Source organism: Dromaius novaehollandiae, chromosome 9, assembly GCF_036370855.1.
Source record: "Dromaius novaehollandiae isolate bDroNov1 chromosome 9, bDroNov1.hap1, whole genome shotgun sequence".
Taxonomy (NCBI): domain Eukaryota; kingdom Metazoa; phylum Chordata; class Aves; order Casuariiformes; family Dromaiidae; genus Dromaius; species Dromaius novaehollandiae.
The window spans coordinates 28,266,439-28,292,041 of record NC_088106.1 but is presented as its reverse complement, the minus strand read 5'-3'; the positions used below and the strand labels follow the sequence as shown (position 1 = coordinate 28,292,041).

General features: G+C 46.7%; 2 protein-coding genes across 7 annotated transcripts in view; both read left to right on the top strand.

The window, feature by feature from the left end:
- Nucleotides 1-21: 21 nt before the first annotated feature.
- On the top strand, nt 22-21,057 carry SAG (S-antigen visual arrestin). Of its 4 annotated transcripts, none has more exons than XM_026109641.2 (15): nt 22-1,301; nt 4,533-4,684; nt 5,251-5,311; nt 5,400-5,444; nt 5,736-5,929; nt 6,644-6,703; nt 7,848-7,918; nt 8,122-8,257; nt 8,598-8,682; nt 9,764-9,836; nt 10,784-10,921; nt 11,235-11,312; nt 11,781-11,804; nt 12,240-12,304; nt 18,681-21,057. In XM_026109641.2, the coding sequence occupies exons 1-15, from the start codon at nt 1,088-1,090 to the stop codon at nt 18,722-18,724; spliced, it is 1,440 nt and encodes a 479-aa protein (XP_025965426.2). In that variant the 5' UTR covers nt 22-1,087; the 3' UTR covers nt 18,725-21,057. The 4 variants fall into 4 exon arrangements, 3 of the variants coding, with proteins under 3 accessions (XP_025965426.2, XP_025965425.2, XP_025965428.2); XM_026109640.2 differs by lacking the exon at nt 18,681-21,057 and adding an exon at nt 14,224-18,647; XM_026109643.2 differs by lacking the exon at nt 18,681-21,057 and adding an exon at nt 12,394-18,647.
- A 1,945-nt stretch (nt 21,058-23,002) lies between these two features.
- DGKD (diacylglycerol kinase delta) overlaps nt 23,003-25,603 on the top strand; it is a 65,732-nt gene continuing 63,131 nt past the window's right edge. For all 3 annotated transcript variants that reach the window (XR_010390532.1, XM_064516988.1, XM_064516987.1), the window contains exon 1: nt 23,003-23,226. Coding sequence is in view for 2 of the 3 variants with exons in the window: in XM_064516988.1 (XP_064373058.1) it covers nt 23,059-23,226 (168 nt within the window). In the remaining variant the exon portion in view is untranslated. The remainder of the gene's footprint in view (nt 23,227-25,603) is intronic.

The following is a 25,603-nucleotide window of genomic DNA, read 5'->3' as shown; positions in this document are numbered from 1 at the left end:
ATGCTTTTCTGATGAACCCAAATCTAGGATTCAGCTGCATTTGTGGGGTTTGGTGTGGAGGAAGAAAGAGGATAGTGGTGTTAGCTTCACGCTGGACATCCAGCAGATGCAACCTGGTCTTGTCCTGTCTCAGGCGTGCTGCCTACAGACCGAAGTTGAAGGAAGCTTCACCATGTTAAACAAGTGCCACTATCCTTGAAAGGGTTGGCGTATTCTTGGATGTACTGGATAAATTTTTGAACTGAGGAAATTTTGTATCTGTGATATTTCAGACATGGTTGAAAATAGAAGGTTTCTGCTCCTGTAGTACTTTGAGTGCTGCTGTGTTAAAATTTTAAGCCAATAATAGGAGCTGCAAATTACTGTAGGAAACACAAACTGTCTTTGAAGATAATGCTCTGGATTCTGCTTCAGAGTGATGAAGCAAAGCCTTCGGCTGTTTTTGCTATAATGTACAAATTTCATACGTAATTAAGAGCTTTCACTGACCACCCTCCTCTTTTCATGAGAAACTCTCTGGCCAGCTTTTGGAAATAAGAACCATAGCAAAGATGAAAAAATACTAGTTGTAATTCTGAAGCATTTCAGAAGACGAGCTCATTTGTCTTCCGCCTGTTGCTCGAGCAGAAGGTCCTTCTGCAAAGGCACCTGCCCAGAGTCCAGGTGACCTTGGCTCCTGCAGGAAAGTAGATCGTTACATGACAAGTCAGCATGATGGAAGATTATTGGGAGATTAAGCTAACGTAATAAAAACTCTGCAGGCTCTGCTGAGGAGGATCAGAATGGGTTTAGGATGTTTATAGTTTAGGCTGCTGCACTCGTGTTTTTCTATAACATGGATGCAGATTCTTACACAAAAGGCTTTGTTTTGCCTGTTGATGCTGTTACAAAGTAGGTTAATGTTCTTCAACAAACAAACAAGCGTAATGGCTAGCTAAAACCTTAAGCATTTTGGATTAAAATTCCTTAGGACCAAGGTATCTGGGAAATACTAGTGATAATCTTAGTCTAATTTTTTTTGCTATAGTTCATTTAATTAATTTTATTGCTCATTTTCTGCTTCAAACTGCAGAGGTTAAAAGCAAAAATGAAGGTATCTACTGTGCCAAGGTGGCTGTTGCAGTGTTTCCTTGCTAAAGCTGGAACTGTCCTGCTAGCAGTTGTGGGGGGACGTCTCCGCTCTCTCCAGGCACAAGGCGCGCTAGAAAGTCTGCGGGACGGAGACGCTGCCTCTAAGCTCTCCTGGAGATGTTTGCAAGGGCATTTGTGCCCACAGTGCCCAGCCCTCGGAGGAGCAGCAGGTATGATAGCAATGCTCACTGCTCTTCTGAGGAGCTGATTATCCCTCGGTAGCAACAGCACAAACCCAAGGGAAAGGAGGGGGAAAAAAAAAAAAAGCTTTTTTGGTTTTGCATTGTGTGACTGAGTATAATGTGCTAATGCTGGGCTACTATTTCTGGGGCCTCTTCCTTATTTCCTACAAAGAGGCTAGGATCTAGCTTGCTTTCAGGAACTTGGGCACATGCACTTTTTTTTTTTTCTTTTTTTTCTTTTTTTTTAGGGCTGGCTGTTTTGTGTTTGCCAGACTTCATTAAACAGGGTAGTGATTAAGCTCCCCAAATATTTCACCTCTGGTCCATAAAACATCACTGGAATTTGGAAGAAGTGAGGAACACTGTTTTTGTGAATGTTTTTGGAATGATTTGTGTACCCAGTCCCCTATATCCAGTCAAATGTTTCTGATTGTTTGCAGAGAGCGAGCTTGATGTGTGAGTATGCAAGATCGAGACAGAGAAAAACTACAGCTGTTTTTTGCAGCTTGCAAGCCATAAATTCCATACATTGTTGTGCATAACATCAAGGCAAAATGCACTGGACAAAAAGCTATTCTTGGGACATTCATAAACAGAAAAGCTGAACTGATTAAAGTCTCTGTTCATCTGTCTTACATCTTAGATGTTGTGCCTAACTTTTTATAAGTAAGTTGAGGAGGGGAGGTGTACCAGCTACCAACATGTTGTTTTGCATCAGCTTGCCAAGGGGCTGTTGGTGGAGCAATAATAGAGAAACTGCTTACTGATTATTAGAAAAATACATTCCTTGTAATGCTTCGGAGTCCTTTCTGATGGTCTCTATTTATAGAGGCTTGGTTTGGTGTTTCATAAATTCCCTTTCTCGTAAACGGCTCTTCTGTATTCATCTTCTTACCCGGCTGGATGGCTTGCAACCCTAGGAAGGAGAAGATGGAGAGAGCTTTAGAATAAAGCTGCTTTCAGTAACCATCCTGCTCCATATATATCTTTAGTCTTTACTAAACATGTGAGGATGACATTGTAGACCAGCTCATTGACGATCTGGGCTTCCTTAGGTAATACTTTACATTGCTGACTTAACCACTTTCCTGTTGAAACTTAGCCCAAGTAAAATATTTGCTCTTGGACAGGGATTAATTCTTGAAATCCTGGACGGACGCAACTAGGGACGTGTTTTCAAATCCCCTACAAATTGCCTTCCTTGTTTGCTAAGAGGTTAGTGATACTCTCCGGTAGATAAGCGTAGGACAAGTCTGCGGGGAAAATTTGTCTTTCTTCGCTGGTTTAGGAGTCAAGTCTTTCACCTGTGGCAGCTCCTGTGGCATTTGGAACACCGCAAGGTATTTAAGTTTATTTATTGGTTTGTTTCTATGGGTCTGCAGCATGAGTAGGTGTCTGTTCAGCAAAAAATACTATTCTGGACTCGGAAAACTTACTCATCCTTCAGAAAATGGAAATTTTTAACCATGTCTAATGTCTGTCTCTAATCTTTACCTTCCGATTGCTCAAGCTTTCTGAGAGGGGAAGTATTCTCTTTTTCCAGTGTTTGTAGTGTGCAAATAGGCCCTAGAAATGGTTTCTACACTCCAGAACAGTTTCAGAGTGGAAAAGCAAGCAGAAGAATAGCTTGAAAGCAGATCGTAAGGACAGTCCTACATTGTCAGACCAAAGGTTTGTCCAACCCAGGATACTGATTCCAGGAGCATCCAATAGGGAAAAGTGTAGGAACAGGGAGAAGTGCAAGAACAGGGCTCACGAACCTTTGTCCTTTCCTGGTACCACCTCCTGTGCTTCAGAGTCTTACGAAGTTGCACCTGGATCATCCTGTCCAATATCTGCCACAAATCTCCCTGTGACCGTGCCTAATCCAGTGAATTAACTCCTATCGGTGATCTCACAGCCTTCTGCAGTGACAGACCGTACTTTAGCATCTTGCGTTATGTGGGGAAATGCTTTGTTTTGTCTTGAACTTGCTCTGTGGTCACTTGATTGGATGCCACTAGCTTTTAACTCATGATAAAATGAAAAACTAATCTCTCTCCGTTGTGCTTGTAGCATTCAGGTTTTCTGGGCATCTCTTGTATGTCCTTTCAGTCCCACCCGCCTTCCTAGCCTGAAAAATATTACTCTGTCTGCTTTTCCTTGGGTAGAAGTTGTCCTTACCTTGCTGCCTTTCTGGTTGACATACTGATTCACTAATACCCTAAAACTAACATTGCATTCAGTTCTGATTTGGAAAATACAGCGTACGGATGAGTTCTCATTTTCGGTTTGGTCCAACTCCTGACCAACTTATACCTTTCTGGGTCTTACAAACTGCACACGCCGTCTCCAAGATTTGGACGCACCAGGGGTTGTAAAACGGCACAAAGAGCATACTTTGTTCTTGATTTATTTCCTAATAATTTCCCTGCCCATTTCAAGACATTCTTCCTCAGTGGTAAAAGCTATCACTGTGCGTGTCCAACTGGGGTTGTCTTTACTGTCATAAACTCCAACTTTATGCCAGCTTTATAGCTGGCTTCATTTTGGAGAATGCAGAGTAGGTTCGTATCTGTCGCAGACTGTTAGCTCCTCGTCCAGGCTTCTTTCCATTCATTCACTATTACGTTCAACAGCTGATGTCCCAGGACAGATGACACTGCTCCGTACACTTGCAATGTTAAAAAAAACCCAAACCCCCAAAGCAGCCAAAACCTACATGTATTGCCAGTCTTTATTTCTAATCTTTCAGCACGTTATTAATAAGTGAGATTGATCTTCTTTTTTATCTTGTGACAACTTACTTAGAGCCTCTGATGACAAATCTTGAGGCACTTTTTGAAAATCTAAGTATGTCGTGTTGATCATATTAGCTTTATCTGTGTGCTCATAGATTTCTTCCCAAAATGACTGAGGCGCAAACTTCTCTTTATACAGACCAAGCTAACTCTTCCCATTCAGATTTTTCTATTAGTCTACTAATTCTTTGAATATGACTTAAAGACTTCTTGGTCTTTTGTAATATTTCCAAAGAGTTGTCTTTTAATCTTTTTTCTTTTTTTTTTTTTAATGAGGAATTGATAAAATGAAAAGAAACCTACCCTCTGAGTTAAGCTTGAGTTTCCATCGGAACAGTCTCTGTTTGGGGAACTATACCACGGGGGCAGAAAGCTACAGCCACCAGGCATAATTGCACTTTAATCTTATCCCCCTATTTTTTCCTGACATGTCTCCCAGGAACCCTCGTGGCAGAAAAGCTTCATTCGCTCACAGTCGCAGACCCATCTTTGGCCATGAGCTGCCCCGAGTCTCAAAAGGCAGCAAGTGAGAGTAATGCCGATTCCCCGCAAAAACAAGTTATCTTCAAGAAAAGCTCCCGTGACAAAGCTGTAAGTACCATAATGATGGGTCTACATTGGTTTTACTTACAGTCAGACTGGAGATTTACTGTGAAACTCGCTCTGTCCCCTTCATATTTTTTTCTGAAGAAGGACCATGATTTGTAGTCAGTGCTAAGCCAGAGAAGAATCTATAAACAGAGTTTATAGAAGGCAAACTTCTCATGTATTATAAAACAAAAGGTCTTGCATAGGAAGGCAATCCCTGTTTTACTCCTCCTTGGTTGGCAAATGTTTAGGTAAAGGTGATTTACTGTCTTCGCAATCAGAGAGCACCAAAAATCTTTTAACTTCATAGTTCTTTGCCATGTGTACAAGTATTTGTGTTGTACTTTTGGCACTTGCTCCACATCAAGTCTCTGATCTCCTGAAGTGTGTGAACAGGCCTGCTGAGTTTAGTGGGGATTTTATGTTTGCTAGAAAAAAAAAATATATGTATATATGCATATATAGAATTTTTCTGTGCTCTACAAGATTGATAGTTCTCCTTTTTCTCCCACCTAAACACGCAACCATCAATGCTTTGTTGTTCAATCATGGTCATCTTCTCCCTACAGCTGACTGTCTACCTGGGAAGGCGCGACTTCATCGACCACATAAAGAGTGTGGATTCTGTCGGTAAGTCTGCACGGGTTTGCGCTACCCTTCCTGGTCCTTCAACCCTGATTATCCTCTGTTAATGTTTTTTATTTTTCCTTCCTTTCAGATGGTGTTGTATTGGTGGACCCTGCACTTATCAAGGAGAAAAAAGGTTTGAGATCTTATGCAACGTTCTTTTCAGAGATTGTTAGTCCTCTTTTCAAGTGAGACGCTGAAATAAAACCTTTTCGCGTTGTTTTAAGGATGCTAATGTAATCTTCTTCCTCAATGGACAGGCTGCTTCCTTAACACAGCGTAGGTCCTCACAGATAGTATGAATTCTGTGGGGGTTAGACAACCCCAAGGGGTTTCCCTGACTCTCTAGTGCAGGAGGATTTGAAGTCCCACGCTGGCTGCGTTGTCAACCTGCTACGTGCCTAACCTGCCGTGTGCTTCTTCTCAGTGTACGTGACGCTGACGTGCGCTTTCCGCTACGGCCAGGAAGACATTGATGTGATTGGCCTCACCTTCCGCAGGGACCTCTTCTTCTCTAGGGTCCAGGTGTACCCGCCTGCTGACAAGCCAGGGACGCTCTCCCACTTGCAGGAATCTCTGTTAAAGAAGCTGGGCAAAAACGCTTACCCCTTTCTTTTTACAGTAAGTGCTTCATAAGAGCCTCGTAAGACCCTTTTCTCCTTGGCTGCTATTACCAGGCTGGTGACAGTGACAGACTGAAGACAGTTAATAGTGAATCCATATTTTGCAAAATTCCAGTTTCTAGTGAAAGGCAATATGCCAATTTTTTTCTTACCATTCCAAGTAGTTAAGAGCAAGAAGATGCTAACTGCTTATGAAAAAAGTCCTTGTAAGAGACAGAGAAATGTGCAATGGCTTTACTCTAGCCAGAGCCCCACAAACCTTTTTCTTTTTTCTTTTTTTAAAAACTTCCCCACTCCTGAGGGGCTTGGAATACTTTATACCTTTGTCCCAGTGCTCACAAAGATAATGCTAATTTCTTACTTTTAAAAAAATTCATGGATCAGACAAGCAAATAACAAAACCTAGTCTTGCTCATTAACCAGGGAGATCCAGGTTTGAAATCCGCATCTTCTGATACAGGAACAAATAGCTCTTTAAATGATTCTTGCCTTTGCTTTTGTCTGGGACTTGCTCATAAGGGCAGGTGTAAGGCTCGGTATATGAAGGCCTTTGGCTCAGCCACAACTTCTGAGGGTTACTGCATTACAAGTGACCTGTCGTCTTCAGGGTTGTGTTTTGTGCCTGTTGCAAACAACATGTTAATTAGAATATGCAGAGTTAGAAATCTGGGTAATACTGTTTTGGGTTGTTTTTCCCTTCTTGCTCCCACAGTTTCCCGATTACCTGCCTTGTTCAGTCTGCTTGCAGCCTGCACCTCATGATGTTGATAAGGTGAGACCGACGGGACACTTGTACTTATAATTGTTGAGGAAAGTTGAATGGAAAAAGAGCTGTGAATTTATTTGGCTGGCTTGAGAGTTAGAATACAGTGATACTAGGGTTTGCTGTGCTTTGCATGGTGGCTTCTCAGGAACCTGGCATTTAAGAGCTAAAGAGAGCGTCACAGAGTTGAAATTTAGGCCCTCAGAATAAGTAGCAGCAAGACTGTGCTAAATCTGCAATGCTTATAGTTTCCTTAAGCGACCCACATGATCTGTGGGTTGGACACAGATAAAATGCTTGTAGCTGTCAGGCAAGCTAGTCAGTCACATTAGAGAAGAGGAGACTGAAATTTCATTGATCACTATAAATACCATGTGTTAAGACTTGCTTCTGAATTAAAACACATGCAGAAAAGGGCTGTCTTGGACATGTGTGTGAACAGAACAAAAACCCTGGAGGAGAAGTAACCAGATAATGAGAAGTTCTGCAAGGTTTCTGACATTGTCTAAAATATTCCTTTTATACTTCATTTTGAATACTTCTCTGAACAGCTGGACTAGACTAACGAGCAGGCAAAACTGGATGCAGACTCTGAAATCCAGTGCCACAGAGACAAACTGTGTTTGCCAAGCAACAGTATTCTAGCAAAAGTTTCCCCTACTGCTATGGAGAGAGATATCTGGCACTTGGCCGGATGCACCATAGCAGTATAAACCATTAAAGCAAAGGTCAGCTTGGTCTGATCACTCCCAATCCACTGGGAAATAAAAGGGTTGATCCTGAGTTGGATGTTGACATTACAAAGCTATTTGGAAACCCAAGGCAGCCTGGAGAGCTTTGCAGGCTGATTAGTCTTGTAACCTGAAGGGTGCTACGAACTTTAAGTGTACAGCAGTACTGCTACAGAGGGCTTTTTAGGAGCAGGGATGTCACCCGTCGCATGCTGGGAATTAAGCCTTACCGGGAGCATGGAGCAAGTGGATGCTGCCACCTCAGCTGGCAGGGATTTCTACTACAAAGGTTGGAGGCAAGAGCAATTTGCAACTGGCAGGAATCTGCTCGTGCTAGCTGTAGAGAGGTGTCTAAGCATCTGCAGATGTGCTTGGCTTGTGAAACACTGGTTTCACAGCTGTCTTCTCTCTCCCTCTGGCAGATCTGTGGAGTGGACTTTGAGGTGAAGGCTTTCTCGACAGAGAATGTGGAAGAGGACAGGATTCACAAGAGGTAACAGGACATCTGTGCGTGTGGCCGTCTCCATCGGTGCCCTCTGTAACGGGGGGGTGGGGAGTGCAATAGTGCATCGTGGTGGCTTGTTCAGCTTCACCCCTCTTGTCAGCAGACCTCCGGGGTGTAAGTAGACATTAACAGAGAACTCTTGCCACTGCCAAGCAGAAATAAGTGCCCTGTTGTCTTCTGCTGCTTCCCAGGAACTCGGCGCGCCTGTTGATCCGTAAGGTACAGTATGCGCCGGAAGAGCCAGGACCCCAACCATGTGCGGAGACCACCTGGCAGTTCTTCATGTCCGACAAGCCGTTGCACTTGAAAGCGTGCCTCAGTAAAGAGGTGAGGAGCGTGCCCGGGGGCGTGGACATCATAGCACTTCAGTGCCAATATCCATTTTGCTGCCCAAAGCAGCTACTTTCAGTGTTGTTCAGGCCCTGTTTCTGCTGGGACTGACTTGTCCCAGCGCTCAAGGGCTTTAAGGTAATTTCTGTCCATAGCTACTGCTAGGGAGGCTGGGACTCCTGTACCAGACTCATTTGGGGTCAGTGGAAGCTATTGGGAAGGGTTCTCTTGCTTTCTCTGACCTTTGGGAGGAGATTTATGGTGGGGGGGACTAGAGGGGTGCTAGGGCTTGGGCGAAGCCTCACGCTGGGGCTTTTGTGCACCAACCCCCTCCTAGGTGTACTACCATGGTGAGCCCATTCCAGTCACTATCACCGTCACCAACAGCACAGAGAAAACAGTCAAGAAGATCAAAGTGACAGGTTTGTTTTTACTGTTGCTTGGGATTCTTGGAGGGCAAGAAGACTGTGTGATGGGAGGGCTCAAAGAGGGCCAGAAAGTAGCGCTAGCAGCTGCTTAAGCAGGCGGCACGTGCAGGTCAGGAACTTGTCTCTCTCCTTGTTCCTGTGCTGTTTCTCTACTGCTGTTCCTGGGGTGAAACATTATAGACGTTTTCCTGTCTCTCGGTTAGTCGCATGGCTTAGTTTCAGGTACTGACATCTCCCCTCTAGGAAGCAGAAAGGGACGGGCACCTCCCATGGGCAAGGCAGGGGCTGTGGGGAAATCCCCCTCTGCCAGGAGGCCAGGGTGAGGGGCCCTCCTGTGGGCGCGATGCCCCCAGGGCACATGCAGCTGTGTCTGAGGTTTCAGAGACATCTGAAAGATGTCAGTCTGGGAGACAAAGGATGAGAAAGAGAGAAGAGAAAGCAGGAGGAGAAGAAAGTTGTTGAGGGTTTCACACAAGTCCATCATGGAGAAAGCCAATTCAGTGCCAGTCTTTGTAGTCTGGTACACTCCCCAAATATTGTTAGCCTCTGTCAAGCTTAGAAAGACCTCGTTGTTCCCCAGATTCTCTCCTCATCAGTGTTTCAGTCGGAGGTACCCTATGCTTTTTGGTGTTTGACTAGAGGATATAAGACACTTACGGCAGTCTGCGGACGGCAGTTTGGTATGCAGTCTGCTTGGTGATGATATCCCCTCAATGCAAATGCGTTGGCAATAGATATGTGAGAGATACCAGTGACCAGAGACAAAAGCAGACACACTTAGAGAAGAAAGAGGCAGATGTTAATAATGGAAAGAACAGGCTCCCAAGGGAAACTGTGGGTTGTTGACTTTTTGTCATCTTCAGATCATGGCTGGATCTCTTTCTGGGAATACAGACTTTGGCCACATGCGTTATATTGGTCTGTAACCAAGTCATGCTGCTCATCCTTGTGGTCCCTTCGAGTTTTAAGGTTTTCCTGCTGCCTTCGTAGGGTCTTCCGCTCCCGAGCTTCGGTGGGGCGGCTGTGTTGTGTTTCTGATGCCTGTGCACAGCTGATTGTCTCCTTTCTCACTCAGTGGAGCAGGTCGCCAACGTGGTTTTGTACTCAAGTGACTACTATACAAAAGTAGTAGCTGCAGAGGAAGCACAGTGAGTGTCTGAATGCTGCGTTTATCCCTTCTTACTACACTCCTTCACACCCTTTTAATTACCTCCCTCTTCAGAAGCAGGAGGAGACTCCTAGCTGTCTTCTGGCAGTTAGTTGCCTGCTGTTACAGAGCTCTCTCCTCTCTCCCTGCTGTGTGTCCCCCCACACCTCCCGTTCCCTCTGAATGCGGTTGGTCTCCTGTTTCACAGAGCCAGCAAGTACGCTGCTCCTCCGTGCAGGGACCAGGCGGAGGCTGCAGAAGAGCTCTTCTGTCTGAAGAGTAATTGCCTACTAGAAAAACTTAGCAGGGACTGTGGAGGGCTCCCTGTTGCTTGAAATCTTTAAATGGAGCTGCAACCTTTTTCTAAAAGGTGTTGCTATTTAGCTGGAAGTCAGCCATGCTCTTGCTTGAGGTCAGTGTGTTTTATGCCATTTCAGTTTCTTCTGGCCTTAAAAAAAGAAAAAAAGAAAGAAAAAGATAAAAAGATAAACTTTGAGCCTGTTGATGGTGTGGGGAACCACCCGCTCTTGTGCACTGCACTGTGTTAGCAGTGCACTGAACCTTGCTTTGTGAGGAGGGTTGGACCCACCCAGAAATACTACATTTTTCTGCTTTTTGCTCTGCAGCATAGGGGCAGGTTTTCCTTTGAGTGCTGATCTTCTAAACTAGGATTCATTTTGTCCAACTTTAGAGGTCTGCAGCCTAGTTTGCCCTACTTTAGATGTCTGCCTTAATGTGAAATGAATCATGTTCTGCGAGTGCTTGTTTCTGTCTGCTAATTACAAAGAGGAATATAGACATCTGCATTGTAGACATCTAAATCTGGGCAGAAAAATCCCGCTCCTTGTGGATGGCTTTGTAACCTGTTTTGAAATTCTCTTACCTGGCTTTCTAATTTAAATCAGAATGTATTTCATTTTCCTTCTCTCACCTGCTTGTTATTTTCAGGGAGAAGGTGCAGCCAAACAGCAGCCTCACCAAGACGCTGACAATTCTGCCCTTGCTAGCAAATAACCGGAAGACCCGGGAAATAGCCCTGGATGGAAAGCTAAAGGATGAAGACACCAACTTGGCTTCTAGTACCGTGTGAGTAGAGTTTTAAATGGTCCAAGCTGGCGGAGGGTTAAAAAGAAGTAGGGAGGATAGAGGAGACTAACCTGTCAGGAGTTTGTACCTGTATCCAGCCAGCTACTTCTGAATGTGTAACGTATCCCTGTCACGTTCATTCGGATTAAAGGATGATCACAGACCTGGAGAGGTATTAGCTGTCCTAGAGACTCTAACATGTTGCTTTATCACTTTTGTGAGACTGGGATGTTCACCAACCTCTTACTCCAGCCATATGTTGTGACCTCTGCTGTTGCACTGTCTAACCCCACTATGTGTTTTTCTCTGGTAGCCTTAAGGATGGAATAGACAGGACGGTGATGGGGATTCTGGTTTCCTACAAGGTCAGAGTGACGCTCACTGTCTCAGGGTAAGAGTAATAGACCTTTTGCTGTATCTGTGTAGAATTAAGAGAATGGAGTGTATGAACCCTATTGGAGAATGGGCAGGACAATTCTCTTCCTTTGTAACATAAAAATATGTCAATGATTTGCCTAAAGCATGTGATAAAATGACTGCTGCCTTCTGTGGTCCCTTGGCTCGCTTTGTCCTGGTCCCTTGGCTCTGAGGCCCTTGCAAAAAGAGCCATGCTGACACTTGTTCAGAGGTTCAAAAACTTGGACTCTTTCTGTGGGAAGGACGTGAAAAATGAAAATCACCTTTTTTAAAAACAAGGTTATTTGGGTGTTTGCTTTGTGGAAAGTGGAGAAAAGGATATGGGGAAAGGACCAGGGAAAGTCATTTCAGTAGTCCACCAATAAAACAATATTTGCTAGAGCACTGCAATGGGGAGATGCTAAATATGCTTGGGTTTTTTTCTTCTTGTTTCCTTCTGTAGCATGCTGGGAGACTTCACCTCCAGGTAAAGCAGTTACATCTTCTTCCTTTTCAGATCATACAGTCATAGTTGTTAATTTGTCCTTTTACCCTCTTTCCTGTTCCCCTCCTCACCTCCCTAAAAATAAGAAACTACCCCTTAAGCTGGCAGAAATAAGAAATCTGCACATTCAGCTGTGAAAATGGGTCAATTACAAAGATGTCTCTGATTTATCTACATGCAAGTAAAATAATACTTCAGCACGTAATAAACCCAGCTTATTAGAGTGGATGTGCCCGGGATTTTTGTGGAGATATGAGTTAAACTTTTTCTGAGGGAGAAGTTATGGTTAGAAAAAAGATGAGATAATGGGTTAAGTTGAACTTCAGGGCTTGGGTTGGCCTGAGCTGGGAAGGGAAGGGGACTAAACCAGGCATGAATGGGTCTGTAGATCTGATGCATTTTCTCTTCTCCCCAAAGTAAAGTGAGCACAGAGCTGCCATTTCGTCTCATGCACCCCAAACCTGAGGATAATAACACAGCAGGTCAGTTATGCCTCATTTTTCTTTTATTGCTTATCAATCCCAGGTGAAATCTTGCCCCATTGCAAGTCTTGCGGTGATTTATTCTACAGGAAGCCTTTAGAGTCCAGAAGAGGCCAGCAAGGGGACTGCTATATTTATCAACCCCAAGGCACACATAACAGGGAGAAGGGATGCTAAGATGAGAGAAGGTGGAACAGGATCCTGCTCCTTTTTTCTTTCATCTGTGGAATCACAACTGCAATCGCAGGGCCTCGGGGAAGCATTGCACAGTTAAATCTCACAACTACCATGCAAAATGTTCTGAATGCAGCTGTTAACAATTTCCAGCCAGATTCCAAGATAGCAAACAACAGTCTTTCACAGAAAACACCTAAAACACATGAGCATTTTAAAAAAACAGAATACTTTTAAGCAGAGTTAAGAGGTGAAAAAAAATGTTGGTGGTTTTGGACAAAAAAAGTTGGACAAATAAAATTACCGCTATGCTGATGTTGCCTTGACCACAGTGTCTATGGTGTGGTCCTAATATTAAGTATCTGTGTGTAGGTATCTGAGAGCAATACCTGTTCAGCGCCAAGTCAGTAAACGGAAGTGTAGGATCTTTAAAGCTGGCAGGAATCCATCCTGAGCCCAAATTTACCTGAAGCTGCTGTATCTAAGAACATGACCACTAGAAAAAGATGAAGGAGCCTACAAAATGAGTTATCCAGAGATAGGAGCTATGTTCTGTACTGGAAGCCAGGCATTAAAAAGGGGTGGCCCTTAGTCTTGGTTGTGTGAAATTGTTGGAGGAAACAAATGTGAATAATGAGGAGAGAAGACTGAGGGTCCTTTCCCCACTCATGTTGCTCTGGTTGGGAATCAGCGTTTGCTAATTATGGAGGTGCCAGAGCAGAGAAAGGTAGGTTTCTTCACTGCCCTTTGAGAATTGCAGCACAGAAAATTCCCATTTCCATGGGGAAAACCTCTGCTGTGAGCTGTGCCAGCAGGGCCTCTCGGCAGAGACCCAGCACGTGCTCATGGGAGAAGTTTTCTGCACACATTACACCCCCATCAGAGCAACGCCAGGAGTCCATGGACAAATCTGTCCTCCCTTCCCTTCTTGCCCCCTCTCTGCTGTGGCTGCGGAGGAGACAGCCATGTCACTGGGGAGCAGCACAGGATGCCCCACAGCCCGGGGCGGCCTCTATCCCGCCCCAAGGGAGGGGCAGGTTGGCTCCTCAGTTGGTCCGTAGCCTTGGGAAGGCTGGACCACCTGGGAGAAGCTGCTGCAACACAAACACTTTTGTTAGCGTAGCTGTGTCCATGTTACGCATTTCCCTTTCACGCTGCTGGCCTGTAAAGCTGCACCAGCAGAAGGGGGACACTACTGCGCACTTGGTCATGATCTCCGGTGTTGACTTGGGGTTGGTAGGAGAGCAGCTTGGCAAGGGTCTTGCCCCCTGCTCTGGCAGTGTGTGCACACTGAAGTGTTTCCCTCAGACTTTCCTGTAGCAGTTCCCCAAGCCCAGGAGGCTGGAAGGGCTGGGGCCAGCACTGGTGTTCCCAGGAAGGTAGCTGGTGAGGGCCATCTAGTGTCAGTGGGGAGCCTCATACCGCAGAGGTGGCAGGGCAGCTCCAGGCCCCAAAATCTGGAGCTTTCATGGATTCCGAGGAAAGCTGGAAAACTTCAAACAGGGACCGTCCAAAGACTCAGGCATCTGTAAGGAATTTTGTGTGTATTTTTAGTGTGGTGTGAATTTTTTTGTCATGACACTATGTTTCAGTGTTAACAATACCCCAACCCCCTTTTTTGCTACCCTTGCCTCAGGCAGATAATTCTGGCAGAAGCAATTGGAATATGAAGAAAAATGGAAGTCAGGCAGCTCTCCCCCCTAAGATCATTTCAAAGAATGGCTGATATACTCTCTTTTATATAGTGCACTCCGAAGGATGTGAGCAGAAGACTTCACAAGGGAAATAGAGAACTGCAGTACTTCACAGATCACTTCCCCCAACACATCCTCTTACTAAAGACGCAGCCCACATATTGTTTGCAACATCAAAGTCATCTAAGAGCTTGCTGTCAGGAGAGAGCTGTGGTTCACGCCTTTTGTACAAACAGAAATGGCAGGTTTCTTCTAACTTGACAGAAGCCGGGTAGTTTCAGGAGCTATCCCATGGGAAAGCCATACAAACAGTTAAGTTTGGAGAAACAAATGCTTTCTCTTCAAAAAAGGAAAGTAGAACCCAAAGGCAAATTCCCCTGAAGCCTGTAGAGCTGATTTGAAAACTCCTCTGAAGTGTGGTGTCTGAGCTCACTACGGAGAATAAAACAGCCTCTCAAATGAAGCTGGTAAACTAAAAATCTTTCCGGCTGTATTGGCTGGTAGTTTTCCATGCTCTGTGTCTAATCACTCTTCTCGGTTGTGTGTTCATGCTTTGGAGATGCACTTTTTATTCTATCGGCTTAGTACATAAACTCTGAGAGAAGATGTGCTTCATTAGTGAAATAACATCTAATTTGGAATCAAGTGAATCAAGACTTAATTGCAGAGATGGAGCTTCAATAAGCAGTGTTCAGACTCTTAAAGGCCCCACAAGTTAAAATACTTCTTTTTCCATTTATTCGGCAGCCTCGGCAATGGATGTAGGCAAGGGTGCATGGCCAGGGGATTTTGAGATCACTCCTTATCTTCTTTTTCCATTCCCTTTTGTTTTTACTGATGAGTCAGTAGTAACAAATTTGACTGTTGCACTTCCCTGCTTATTCTACTGCCACTTCGTCTTAAGATACAGCCAGGAGAAAGAAAAAAACGTCAAAGCGACCAGCTTGTAGAGCCAAAGGTAAAGTGGGCTTAAAAATATGCCTGCACATGAGACAAGGTACCACATATTATGGTTTATTCCCTGCACTGGGGTAATCCCCCTTTTCCTTCTCTAGTCAAGGTGATTTATGGCAAGAGTAAATAAAACATGTTTAGCATTAGTATGTTTAATTGTGCAGAGCTGATTTGAGTGTAGAGAACCTCAGACAGAATGGAAGAAAATGTAAGTGTTTCAGGAACATGGTTTAATTTTTGCAGGGCCGTACTGGGGCAAGCGCGATCCACTGCACTGTGCTTTATTTCACCACAGATTGATTTACCCTTTTTATATGCCTGCGAGTGGGATCGGAAGCGTTCGTCACTCGGAGTGAAAAGCGGGTTTGTCAGAGTGCATGGCTATCACAGACCGCTTGCTCTTCCTTTTCTGTTGCTGGAGGAGACAGAGAAGGAACTGCTTGCTACCTTTCCTTTCGCAGGTTTATTTATAGCTTCCTTGTCTTGGACTTCTTATAGACCGACATTAGCATGTTTCGTGTGTGCTGGTTTTGCAACTGCTTTTGGACCCATGTGGTTCGCAGGTGTTTATTTGTAGGAGAAACAACAGCTCCTGTCACATTTATGGTCTGCCTGTTGACAAAAATGAGTGTCTTTTAAGATGGATTCAAATGGGGCCGCGTCTCTCCATGCTTCCAAAGCCTTTCCCATGGGTCAGCAGTTAGCCCAGAAGCTCCTGCTGGGTTTTTCTCCAGGCTGTGCTCTCAGCGTGAGTTCTGGTTGGGGGGTTTCCTGCCCTTCTGCTGATGTTTTACAGTGTGGGGGCCTTTGTCTTGGACCCTGGCCTTTGTTTTGGCTGTTAGTCTACAAATGGTCATTTATCTGCTCCCGTGTTAAACGTGCAGGAAAGGGCTGGTTTCAAGGAACTCCCCAATGCTGTGTCCCTTTAACACGAACACTATACCTGCCTTGTGTTGATATTGTAACTTTTTGAAATTAGTGAATTTTTAAGAGACTTGATTGTCTTGGAAAAATAACACAGCCTACTCTTTGGTTTTTTCCATAAAGTTAGAAGAGGTTAAAAGCAAGCTTTTAATGAAATTACCATATGTCACAACTTTAATTATATGGAATCATTTCTGCGGCTGCATAATAAAAGCTTATAGAAAACCTTCCGCAAAGAGGATGATGACATTCTGGAGCCTCATCTGTGCCCCCTCCCATCCCAACCCTCAAAGCAATTGCTGAGATGCCAGTTTAAAAAAGCAAAAACAAAAAGCCTACCCATTTTCAGGTCCCTGAGACTTTTTCAATGTTATAACGTTAAATAAGCCACAGGACAGCAAGAGAACAATGTGGAGTGGGCTCAGCTCCTGCTAGGGTTTATTAAACTTCCATTTAACAAGCCTACGGGAGGTAGTATAGCAGCCTCAAGTCCTTGCACCTTTTAATGTAATCTTACCTCTGAGGTATATGACAGGCTTTACTGCATCTACCACAGTATCTACCTAGGTATTGATTCATTAAGTATTCATCTGACAAAATGGTATATGCCTAACTGCAACAATACCTCTTTTTCCCTGAACTGATTCTGTAAAATCAACTTCAAACTGCATTGGTGGTTATCACTCAGCTTCGCCCACATCACTGATGTCACTGTTCCCATAGTAATGAATGTACTTCAAAGAGAGGGAAGAGAGCAGACTATTTAAAGAACAAAAATTGGAGGAAAAATAAGATGAGAATAAGATGAGAACAATGCTTCACGTGTTGGAAATTTTAAGAGCTGCATTCTAAATATTTCATTTCAAATTCGTTTCAATCAAGCATGGACGCCCTCAGACTGAATTTCCAGACTTCACTTCAGCCTCCGTGAGCAGAGGAAGCTATCCGAGTCTGGGTAGACACCACCATGAATGCCTTTACAAGGTCCATTTGAGACATTTTGGCTATGGAGTGCCCCATTAGACACACTTTTAAGGCTCATTTTTCCAGCAGTGCTAGTCACCACTTGTTCGCCTTGATGTCAATGAGCTGTGGGTGGGAATTCTCCAGCTAGCGAGTTTCCAGTCACTGAAGCATCCCAAATCCCTGCTGACTTCTGTAGAATCATGGCCTAGTTGCAGTTTGTTCCCTGATTTAAATTCATGAGAAATAAGACAGTGAAGCAACTGTTACTTGATAAGCTAAAGTAACTATGAAAGCCAAACAATCCCTGCCCCCATTTCACAACTGCAATACCATCTGTTCTGCTTATTTTGGGCTGCACTGAGACACCTTCCCAGGAATCCTGCTAGCAAGCCTGAACACCGCTTCATTGCAGTGCGCTTAGCAAAGATCCCGCTAGGGAAACACACGTACCGAAGGTCTCAGGATAACACCTCAGCAAGGGTGAAATCAGGAGTATTGCCTCCCGTATGCATAAGGTGTCCGAGGAGAGCCTTCCTAGCCCTTTCTGTGTTCTGACCTCTTTTTGATTTCAATACCTTCGTGCTTATTGAACATGAGTGTCGTCTTCTGATCAACTGGCTACTTAAAGCACAGTGACAGATCAATTAAAAGCAACATTATGTCACGCAAGCGCTGTCATCTCTGAATAGCAGTGTGTGCACAGATGTCTCTCACAGCTGCAGCTGCCAGCAGCCTAAACTGCATCTGTCCTTGTTTCTCAGCCCTTCTGATGTCTTGGGTGATGTTGCTAGAGTGCTTTTCCGATAGGGAGATTGAGTTTTGCTTTATCAGGTGCATGTTAAGTTTTCCTGGAATTCTCCCTGTATTGCTGCAAATCCTGCTACTTGTCACTGAAGCTGTTTTATCTCCTCACTTTATAAATATTCTGCTGTTCTTAGCATCACTGTTCTAACTATTCATTGTGTCTTTTTTCCTCCTTTACTGCCTCTTGATAATTGCAGGGAAGGACTGGTAAGTTTCTTTTAATAGTATTTTACGTTTTGGCTGCAATCAGAGTTGGTTCTCTTTGGAAATTCCCCAAATTTGTCCAGAAGTCCCCAGGGCTCCCAGAGTATGAACGTAAATCCAAAGTAAGTTACTGTGGTTTGACAAATTACTGCTATCAGTTGAAGGGCAGTGACTGACCATGTGAAACTAGTTTAAGTGAGCTTGTTTTGCTTCCCAATTGCAGAGAATCAGCTGATGCTCTATAGCTCTCTAATTTTCAGGAACTCAGTTTGTTCAAGCGTGTGCTCATGTTTTAGTACAGAAGAAATAAGGATGGAAGGTTTCCCATTTTAATCCTAGACAAAGACCCTTTCAAGCTATTTCTGGCTATTCAGCTAACTGACAGATACTCAGCTGGGATGGGCATGATGCACTACCGATAAAAACCTCCTCAGTTTGTGTCCTGACTTGTTCAATCAAATGCTGTTCATGCTAGCTAGGACAACGCTGATCAAGATAGTCTGTGGGACTTGGATCCAAACCGCTCTGAAGACAAAGAAAACAATACCAGAGTATGCTCCTGGCTTTTCTTCTTCGTCCTACATGCTGCCTTTGGTCTGATAGTATTAAAAAATTGCTGGAAACATTTTGAAAGGCCTGTGTTTCTTCCATTTCAGTGATGCAGAGCTGGTATTTGCGGAGTTTGCTCGTCAACAGCTAAAAGATATGCTCGATGATGAAGAAAACAAGAATGTTTCTTCAACTGATGAGTGACTAGAAGAACAAGCTGCCAGAGAAGCTATGTAGTCTGGCATCAATTAGAAATTTAGGACCTAGGTTTCTAGTAAACTACAAGTTCTCAGTGTATGTATTGTCTCTCAGGGAGCAACCCTGCCATCCATGAAAGCATAATCCATAAAAGCGTGAATCTGTGTTGCTTATTAAAAGGTCCATAAGAACATAGCAAACCCAAAATCTGAGGCTTACTCTAGCTACCAGAGGAGGACAGGAAGGCTGCCATGAATGACCTCTGCTTTCAGGGCTATCTAATAAACCGGCTGGTTGCTTTCACCACAGGTGAGAACTTAAATGAAAATGTGTTTGTGCAGCCTGCCCAGACTTACCTGGGGTCAGAGAGCCCCTGCCTTTGAAATGCTAGTGAACCAAGTCCTAGCTTGAAAGGCTGGCTTGCTGCCTTTGGTGATCTGTTGAAGATTCTCAGTGGACTACACAAACCTGGTTTTATTTCCTTTTGGTTGCTTTTGCATTTATGCTTTATCAAACTCACCTAGTGAATATTTTCAGTGCTTGCACTGACCCCCTCTGTGGCTTACATCCATTTTCTATACCATTAAATGTCTCACAGGTCTTCTTCCACAGGGGCTGTAATGCTGAGTGAGGTACTATGCTTGCTTTCTAACAGTATGCTTCACAGTTAAGTTATTAAAGATGAATGAGAGAAATGTGCACTGTGCATGAATTCCTTAGCAAAGGTCACTATATAAAACACCCAGCAGAGAACTGCTAGCCCAGACTGATCCTGTATTTAATTTAGTTTCCTGTATGCAACAGTGCTTCAGAAGAAGGCGCAATAAAATTAGGGAGGAAATTATGGGACAACCTGCCTTGAGGAGCTTTTCCTAACATCCGTCTGCCGGAGGTTCGTCTCTGCCCTAAGAAATGAGTTTGTATTCTTTGCAAACTTTGGTCTCGCTTATTGATCTGGATATTCTTATTATGCATGTAAATGTCTGATCCTTTCATGACTCTGGCTGAAGTGAGTTGTATGAGCTAATTATATTTTGCATGTAAAAAGACAGGTATTTTCTTTTTCTTGCTTTCTGCTCTAACTTGGCTTTACTGTGCCTCTGGTTTAAACTCTCCTGCAAAGCCTGAATGCAGGGCCTATCTCCATTAATATAAAATTGTGTTTCTCACCCTACACACAGGAGAATGGAATTTAAAAGCTTCCCATTTAGATCCTTGCTAACAGCAACGGGCCCTTAGCACAGAAGAAAACCAGGGAGACATTTTAGAGCCGTCCATTTCCTCCCAGCAGGAGTAGGACTCTTCATGAAAGCTTGCTGTAAGCAAGTTGCACTTCCGTCCTGCTCAGCCTGCAGAGGCTACGGCCACTGAGCTTGCCCGCTCTCTGGCTTCGGTTTCTATTGATAACTATAGTGAGCTAAAGCAGCCTGCTCTGGAGAAAGCGGGGGCTGCTCTCGGGCTTTTCTGCAGAACCATTCTATATACAGGCCTCATTTTTCAAGCAGAGGTTTTCCTCTGTCTTATTGTCATCATCATGGTTGCAAGCCCCATTTTACAGATGGTCCAAAGGCTTAAACGAACAGCTTTACATGTGGCCTCTAACACGTACAAATAGGTGGGTTAAAAGCAAAGCTTTCTCCTGTTTTGCTTTATCGTGTTCTCTAAACTGGGCTTGATTAAGATGCTGAAAGCAGTGAATTAAAGACCACAGATGATTTTGCAGTTTGATCAGTGCTCTCACTTAATACCACCTGTTAGGCTGTTTGGCTTCATTTGTCACAGCTGTCTCATCTTAGATGAAGTTGCAAGAGGCAGTATGTTCAGTCTCCTCTTTCTAAGTGTTGTATGTAGCCTTTGCTGCTAAAGAAATGCTGCAACCATTTCCAGCTATTCTCAGTCAGTATAATTTCTGTGTGATCTCAACTTTTGACTTTGAGGGAGGGTCAGGCATCTGTGCCTAGGTTTCTGGAAAGGCCTGTCTAATAATTGCTCTAGTATTTTTATTATTAATTTTTTGGTTACTCAAGAGAAAGACACATTGATGCCGTAGGGTTGAACAAAAGGTTAGTAGCAAAAGGTCAGTAGCAAATATACTGGCCTCAGAGAGGCCGGTACTCGGGAAAGCATTTAAAGGTATTCAGAGGAGAAGGGCTGGATGGTGTGTGACAGTCTTCCCAGTCTTATTCAGAAGTGCAGCTTCCCCCGCAAAGGTTTTTCCTTCAGTTTTCCTGGCTACTAGAGCTGTAAATATGGGATTAATAAACTAAAAGTTTTTTTGGTTTTGGATTTTTTTTGTATATCAAGCCTGTGTGGTACCTCTGTTACTACTTTCCTCTTGAATCCATCTGTGGCGATGAGTTCTGTAAGCTAATCGTGTAACAAAGTCACAATGTGCCATGCTGCAAAAAGAGGTGGAGTCGCAGTGGTTAAATCAGTGCTTTTGAATTAGCTTAGAAAAGCAGTTTCAGACATTTGACCATTAGCTTAGCCCTGCGTTGGCCTGTTTGCTCACTTGCCCAGAGAGGGAGTGAACGCTTTCTGCTGGCTCCTTCATCTTCTCTTTCTGCGAGCCAGGCTGGCCTTTTATTCCCCTGCTCTTTAGTCAACAGATGCTGACCTTTGTCAGCAGAAAAGAGGTCTTTAGCTGGAACTGTTTGCCTTTTATCTTTCCTTTCTTCTGGTTCTGATGTTACACGATCCTCTAAGAAGTCAGACCTGTAGCCTGCTAGTCATATTTACAGCTGGAAGAGAGTAATCCAATTTCCTGACCCTCTGCCTTTGATGTGGTGGGAGCCCATTTATAGAACAGGCCCCCAGCCCGCGGAGAGTGATAAGGCCCGAAAATGATAGCATCTATGAAACTGCCTATTTTGAGCAGGACTTGCATCAAATATATCGCCTCAGTGCTTAAGCTGTCTGCTGAAGGTACAAGTTTGGTGACAAATGCTTTTTTTCCCATCTGTCTCCATGAAATCCCAGCTACGTAGCTGTAGCTATGGGATACTATAAACCAGGCAGCTCTCCGAAGGCAGCTTCTCCTGCCTTTCCCGGGGATCCGGGCGTTAGAGAGACAAGTGCTTCAGGGCCGAGTTACCTAATGCTAACAGTACTAATGAGAAATGGCGTGTGGAAAGGCTGAGTCAGGCAAGAATGTTTCTGTATTGAAAAATAAAGTGTTATTTGGCATCAGGAACCTGCTTTGACTGTGAGTAGGTGGGAGACAAGAAAAGCCAATTGCTCTCACTTAGCAGTGTCTGATTAAACAGATACTAAAGTCAGATTGTCAGGGGCCGGTGGACTGTAAGACATAGTGGGTGGAAAGTACCTTTTTTTGCAGGAGGCTGATTAAAACAGATCCTAACTAGGGGCAGAAAGGAAGCACTCTAACTTGCCCCTACATGATTTACCCTACAGTATTTTATTAAAAACAGTGGAAGAATTGACGAGTGGAAACAACCCCAAGAATCAAGGAGAGATCCCAGCTTTTTGGCTCACCTCATCGAAGCTCTAAGCTGAAATGCTTTATTTGGCCCCTAATAAAGACACCATGGTGTTTGGACCAAGCAGGACACAGGGTGAACAATGCTGTGGTGAGATGGCTTATTTCAGTTTGCAACGAAACTTGCTTAGGCTCATGCAAAGCTTTAATATCATTCCAAGGGCTGCATTACTTTCCTGTATGCAAAAGCCATAAACTCAGATGGGGGAACAATCCTGCAGGAACCTGACTGAAAAGGCTGCAAGAGCTCGGCTTGCGAGGGCTGAGAGCGTCCCTCAGGCCGCAGCGACGAGAGGTGGACTGCCCTCGCCGCACCAAGCCCGGCGCCCCCCATCCCTGGTGCAACCGGACATATTTGTGCTTCACAAATGATGCTCTCCTGTAAACGCTGGTGTTTCCACAAAACAGAGCGGTTACGGTTTCTCCAGTGAGCAGCGCAGGGGAGAAACGGCTTAGTGGGTAGCGGGGGGGGGGGGGGGGACGGACGACACGGCCAGAGTGCCTGAAGGGCCGCGCTCGCCCCCAACGGCTGCCCCCAACGGCTGCCCCCAACGGCTGCCCCCAACGGCTGCCCCCAACGGCTGCCCCCAACGGCTGCCCCCAACGGCTGCCCCCAACGGCTCGCGGGGCGGGGCGGGGCGCGGCCGCCGCCAGGGGGTGCCGCCGCCGCCGCGCGCGGGCGGCTGCAGCGCGCGGCGCACGGCGGGAGAGGGCGCCGGTAGCGCCGCGCCGCCCCGCTCGGCTCCGCTCGGCTCCGCTCCGCTCGGCGCCGCTGCGCTCGGTGCAGCATGGCGGCGGCGGGCGCCGCGCAGCCCCAGCCCCAGGCCGGGGCGGTCGCCGCCGCCGCCGCCAGCGCCGCGGCGGACGAGTCGTCGGACAGCGAGCCGGAGCAGGAGCCGGGCTCCCCGCAGAAACTCATCCGCAAAGTCTCCACGTCCGGGCAGATCCGCCAGAAGGTGAGCGCGGCGGGCAGGGCCTCGGGCTCCGGCAGCGCTGCGGCCGGCTCTGCCGCTGCTGCTCCCTCCGCGCCGCCGCCTCCCCCTCCTCTCCCGGCCCGGCCTGCGTCGCCGCCGAGCCCCTCGCGCCCCCTCAGCCTTCCCCCCCCAACCGCCCCTCAGGGACCTGCCTGTGACCCTCCCCCCCCCAACCGCCCCTCAGGGACCTGCCTGTGACCCTCCCCCCCCCAACCGCCCCTCAGGGACCTGCCTGTGACCCTCCCCCCCCCCAAACCGCCCCTCAGGGACCTGCCTGTGACCCTCCCCCCCCCCAAACCGCCCCTCAGGGACCTGCCTGTGACCCTCCCTCCCCCCAACCGCCCCTCAGGGACCTGCCTGTGACCCTCCCCCCCCCAAACCGCCCCTCAGGGACCTGCCTGTGACCCTCCCTCCCCCCAAACCGCCCCTCAGGGACCTGCCTGTGACCCTCCCTCCCCCCAACCGCCCCTCAGGGACCTGCCTGTGACCCTCCCTCCCCCCAACCGCCCCTCAGGGATCTGCCGCACCCCTTCCCCCCCCCAAACCGCCCCTCAGGGACCTGCCTGTGATCCTCCCTCCCCCCAACCGCCCCTGAGGGACCTGCCTGTGACCCTCCCCCCCCCCAACCGCCCCTCAGGGACCTGCCTGTGACCCTCCCTCCCCCCAACCGCCCCTGAGGGATCTGCCGCACCCCTTCCCCCCCCCCCCCAAACCGCCCCTCAGGGACCTGCCTGTGACCCTTCTCTCCTTCCCTAACCGCCCCGAGGGACCTGCTGCACCCCTCCCCCCCGCAAAACCACCCCTCGGGGACCTGCCTGTGACCCCTCCCCCCCCCCAAACCGCCCCTCAGGGACCTGCTGGTGACTCCTCCCTCCCCAACCGCCCCTCAGGGACCTGTCAGCGGCCCTCTCCCCCCCAACCCCAAACCGCCCCTCAGGGACCTGCTGGTGACCCTTCCGCCCCCAACCGCCCCTCAGGGACTCGCCTGCAATCTCCCTGCAAACCACTCCTGGACATGCCAGCAACTCCCTCCAGCTGCCCTTCAGGGACCTGCTGGCCATCCTTCCCCCAAGCTACTCTTCAGGGATCTGCTAACAACCCATTCCCCAAAACATCCTTCGGGGCCTGCCAGCACCTCTACCTCCCCCCACCAACTACCCCTTAGGGATCTGCTAACAATCATTCTTCACCCCCCCCCCCCAAATGCTCCTCAGGGACCTGCACATCCCCCCCCACCCAGGCATGCTTTTCAGGGACCACCTTAACAAACTGCTTCTCAGGGGCCTGCCAACAACTGCCCCCTAAATGCCCTTCACGGGCTGTCAGCGACCCCCCCCCAACTGCCCCCCCCAACTGCTCGTAGGGGTTTCTGACAGGTCCCTGAAATGGAGCTTCCACCACTTGGCAGGTTTTCTCCCCAAGCTGCCTTTTTGTGACCCTGTAGGAACCTCCCGAAATAGCTCTCTCCAGTTACCCAGCTTAGACCCTCTTTATTCCAGTGTCCTGGTTCACACCTTCCAGGAAGCTCCCTCTTCCCAACTGTGGTCAGTGTGCCCAGGCTCAACAGGATACTGCCTTACCTTTTTCCCTCCTTTCTGTCCCTTTCCCTGTAAAATTTTCTTACAGTTCTGCAAGTTGGATTAGAGTTCCTGTCTCCTATGACTATCCTCCATTATCTGATGTTTGACCCCCCCCCAAGCACATGTCATCCCTCTCCATCCCCTGAAGCTGCGTCTCCCTTTTTTCCCCCCACATCAGAGTTGTCAAGGGTCCCCTCCTCACCTCCCCATGCCATTCCTGAGGGCCCCTGCGTGGCCTCATCTCCCTCTCGCATTGTGTCCCCCTCCCTTATCAGTTTCCTAAACCCCTCTTCTGTGGCTCTTTTAGACGTTCTGCAAATCATTTGTCTCACGTTCACAGCTCCTGTGCTCTGAAAGGTGCAGCCCTTGCTGTCATCCCCTGGATGACACCTCTTTAATGGTTGCATCCCCATTTTCTTCATTCCATCCGTTGCTATTGTTCCTTCCTGTAGCCCCATAGTGATGTTGTTTAGCCTCCTGTCTGGTCTAGCGCTGGTGTCATGGCTGGTTCGTCTTTGTTCCCAGCCCCTGTTTCTGCCCTACTTCACCTCCCTGGTTGGCCAGCAGGCCTTTCCACCCTGACTCCCTTGGCCCAGTCAGGCTGTACCCCTTTTTGGCTTGTTCTGGACCAGTTATGCCATTGTTAGGGGCAGTGACAGTGTTCTGCTCCCCAGGAGGAACTGTAGTTGTAGTTCCTCTGCATTGTTACCGTAAGAGAAGATGTGAAGATTTCCCTTAGCCTGAGGCTAGGAACCACCCATAGGGAGTTGCCCTCTTCT

Excerpts from the sequence above, each read along its gene's own strand:
- SAG (XM_026109641.2), top strand. The coding sequence starts at position 1,088 with ATGAAGGTATCTACTGTGCCAAGGTGGCTGTTGCAGTGTTTCCTTGCT. Across the intron at positions 5,930-6,643 it reads CTTACCCCTTTCTTTTTACA|TTTCCCGATTACCTGCCTTG; the intron begins GTAAGTGCTTCA and ends TTGCTCCCACAG. Across the intron at positions 12,305-18,680 it reads TGAGGATAATAACACAGCAG|TGATGCAGAGCTGGTATTTG; the intron begins GTCAGTTATGCC and ends CTTCCATTTCAG.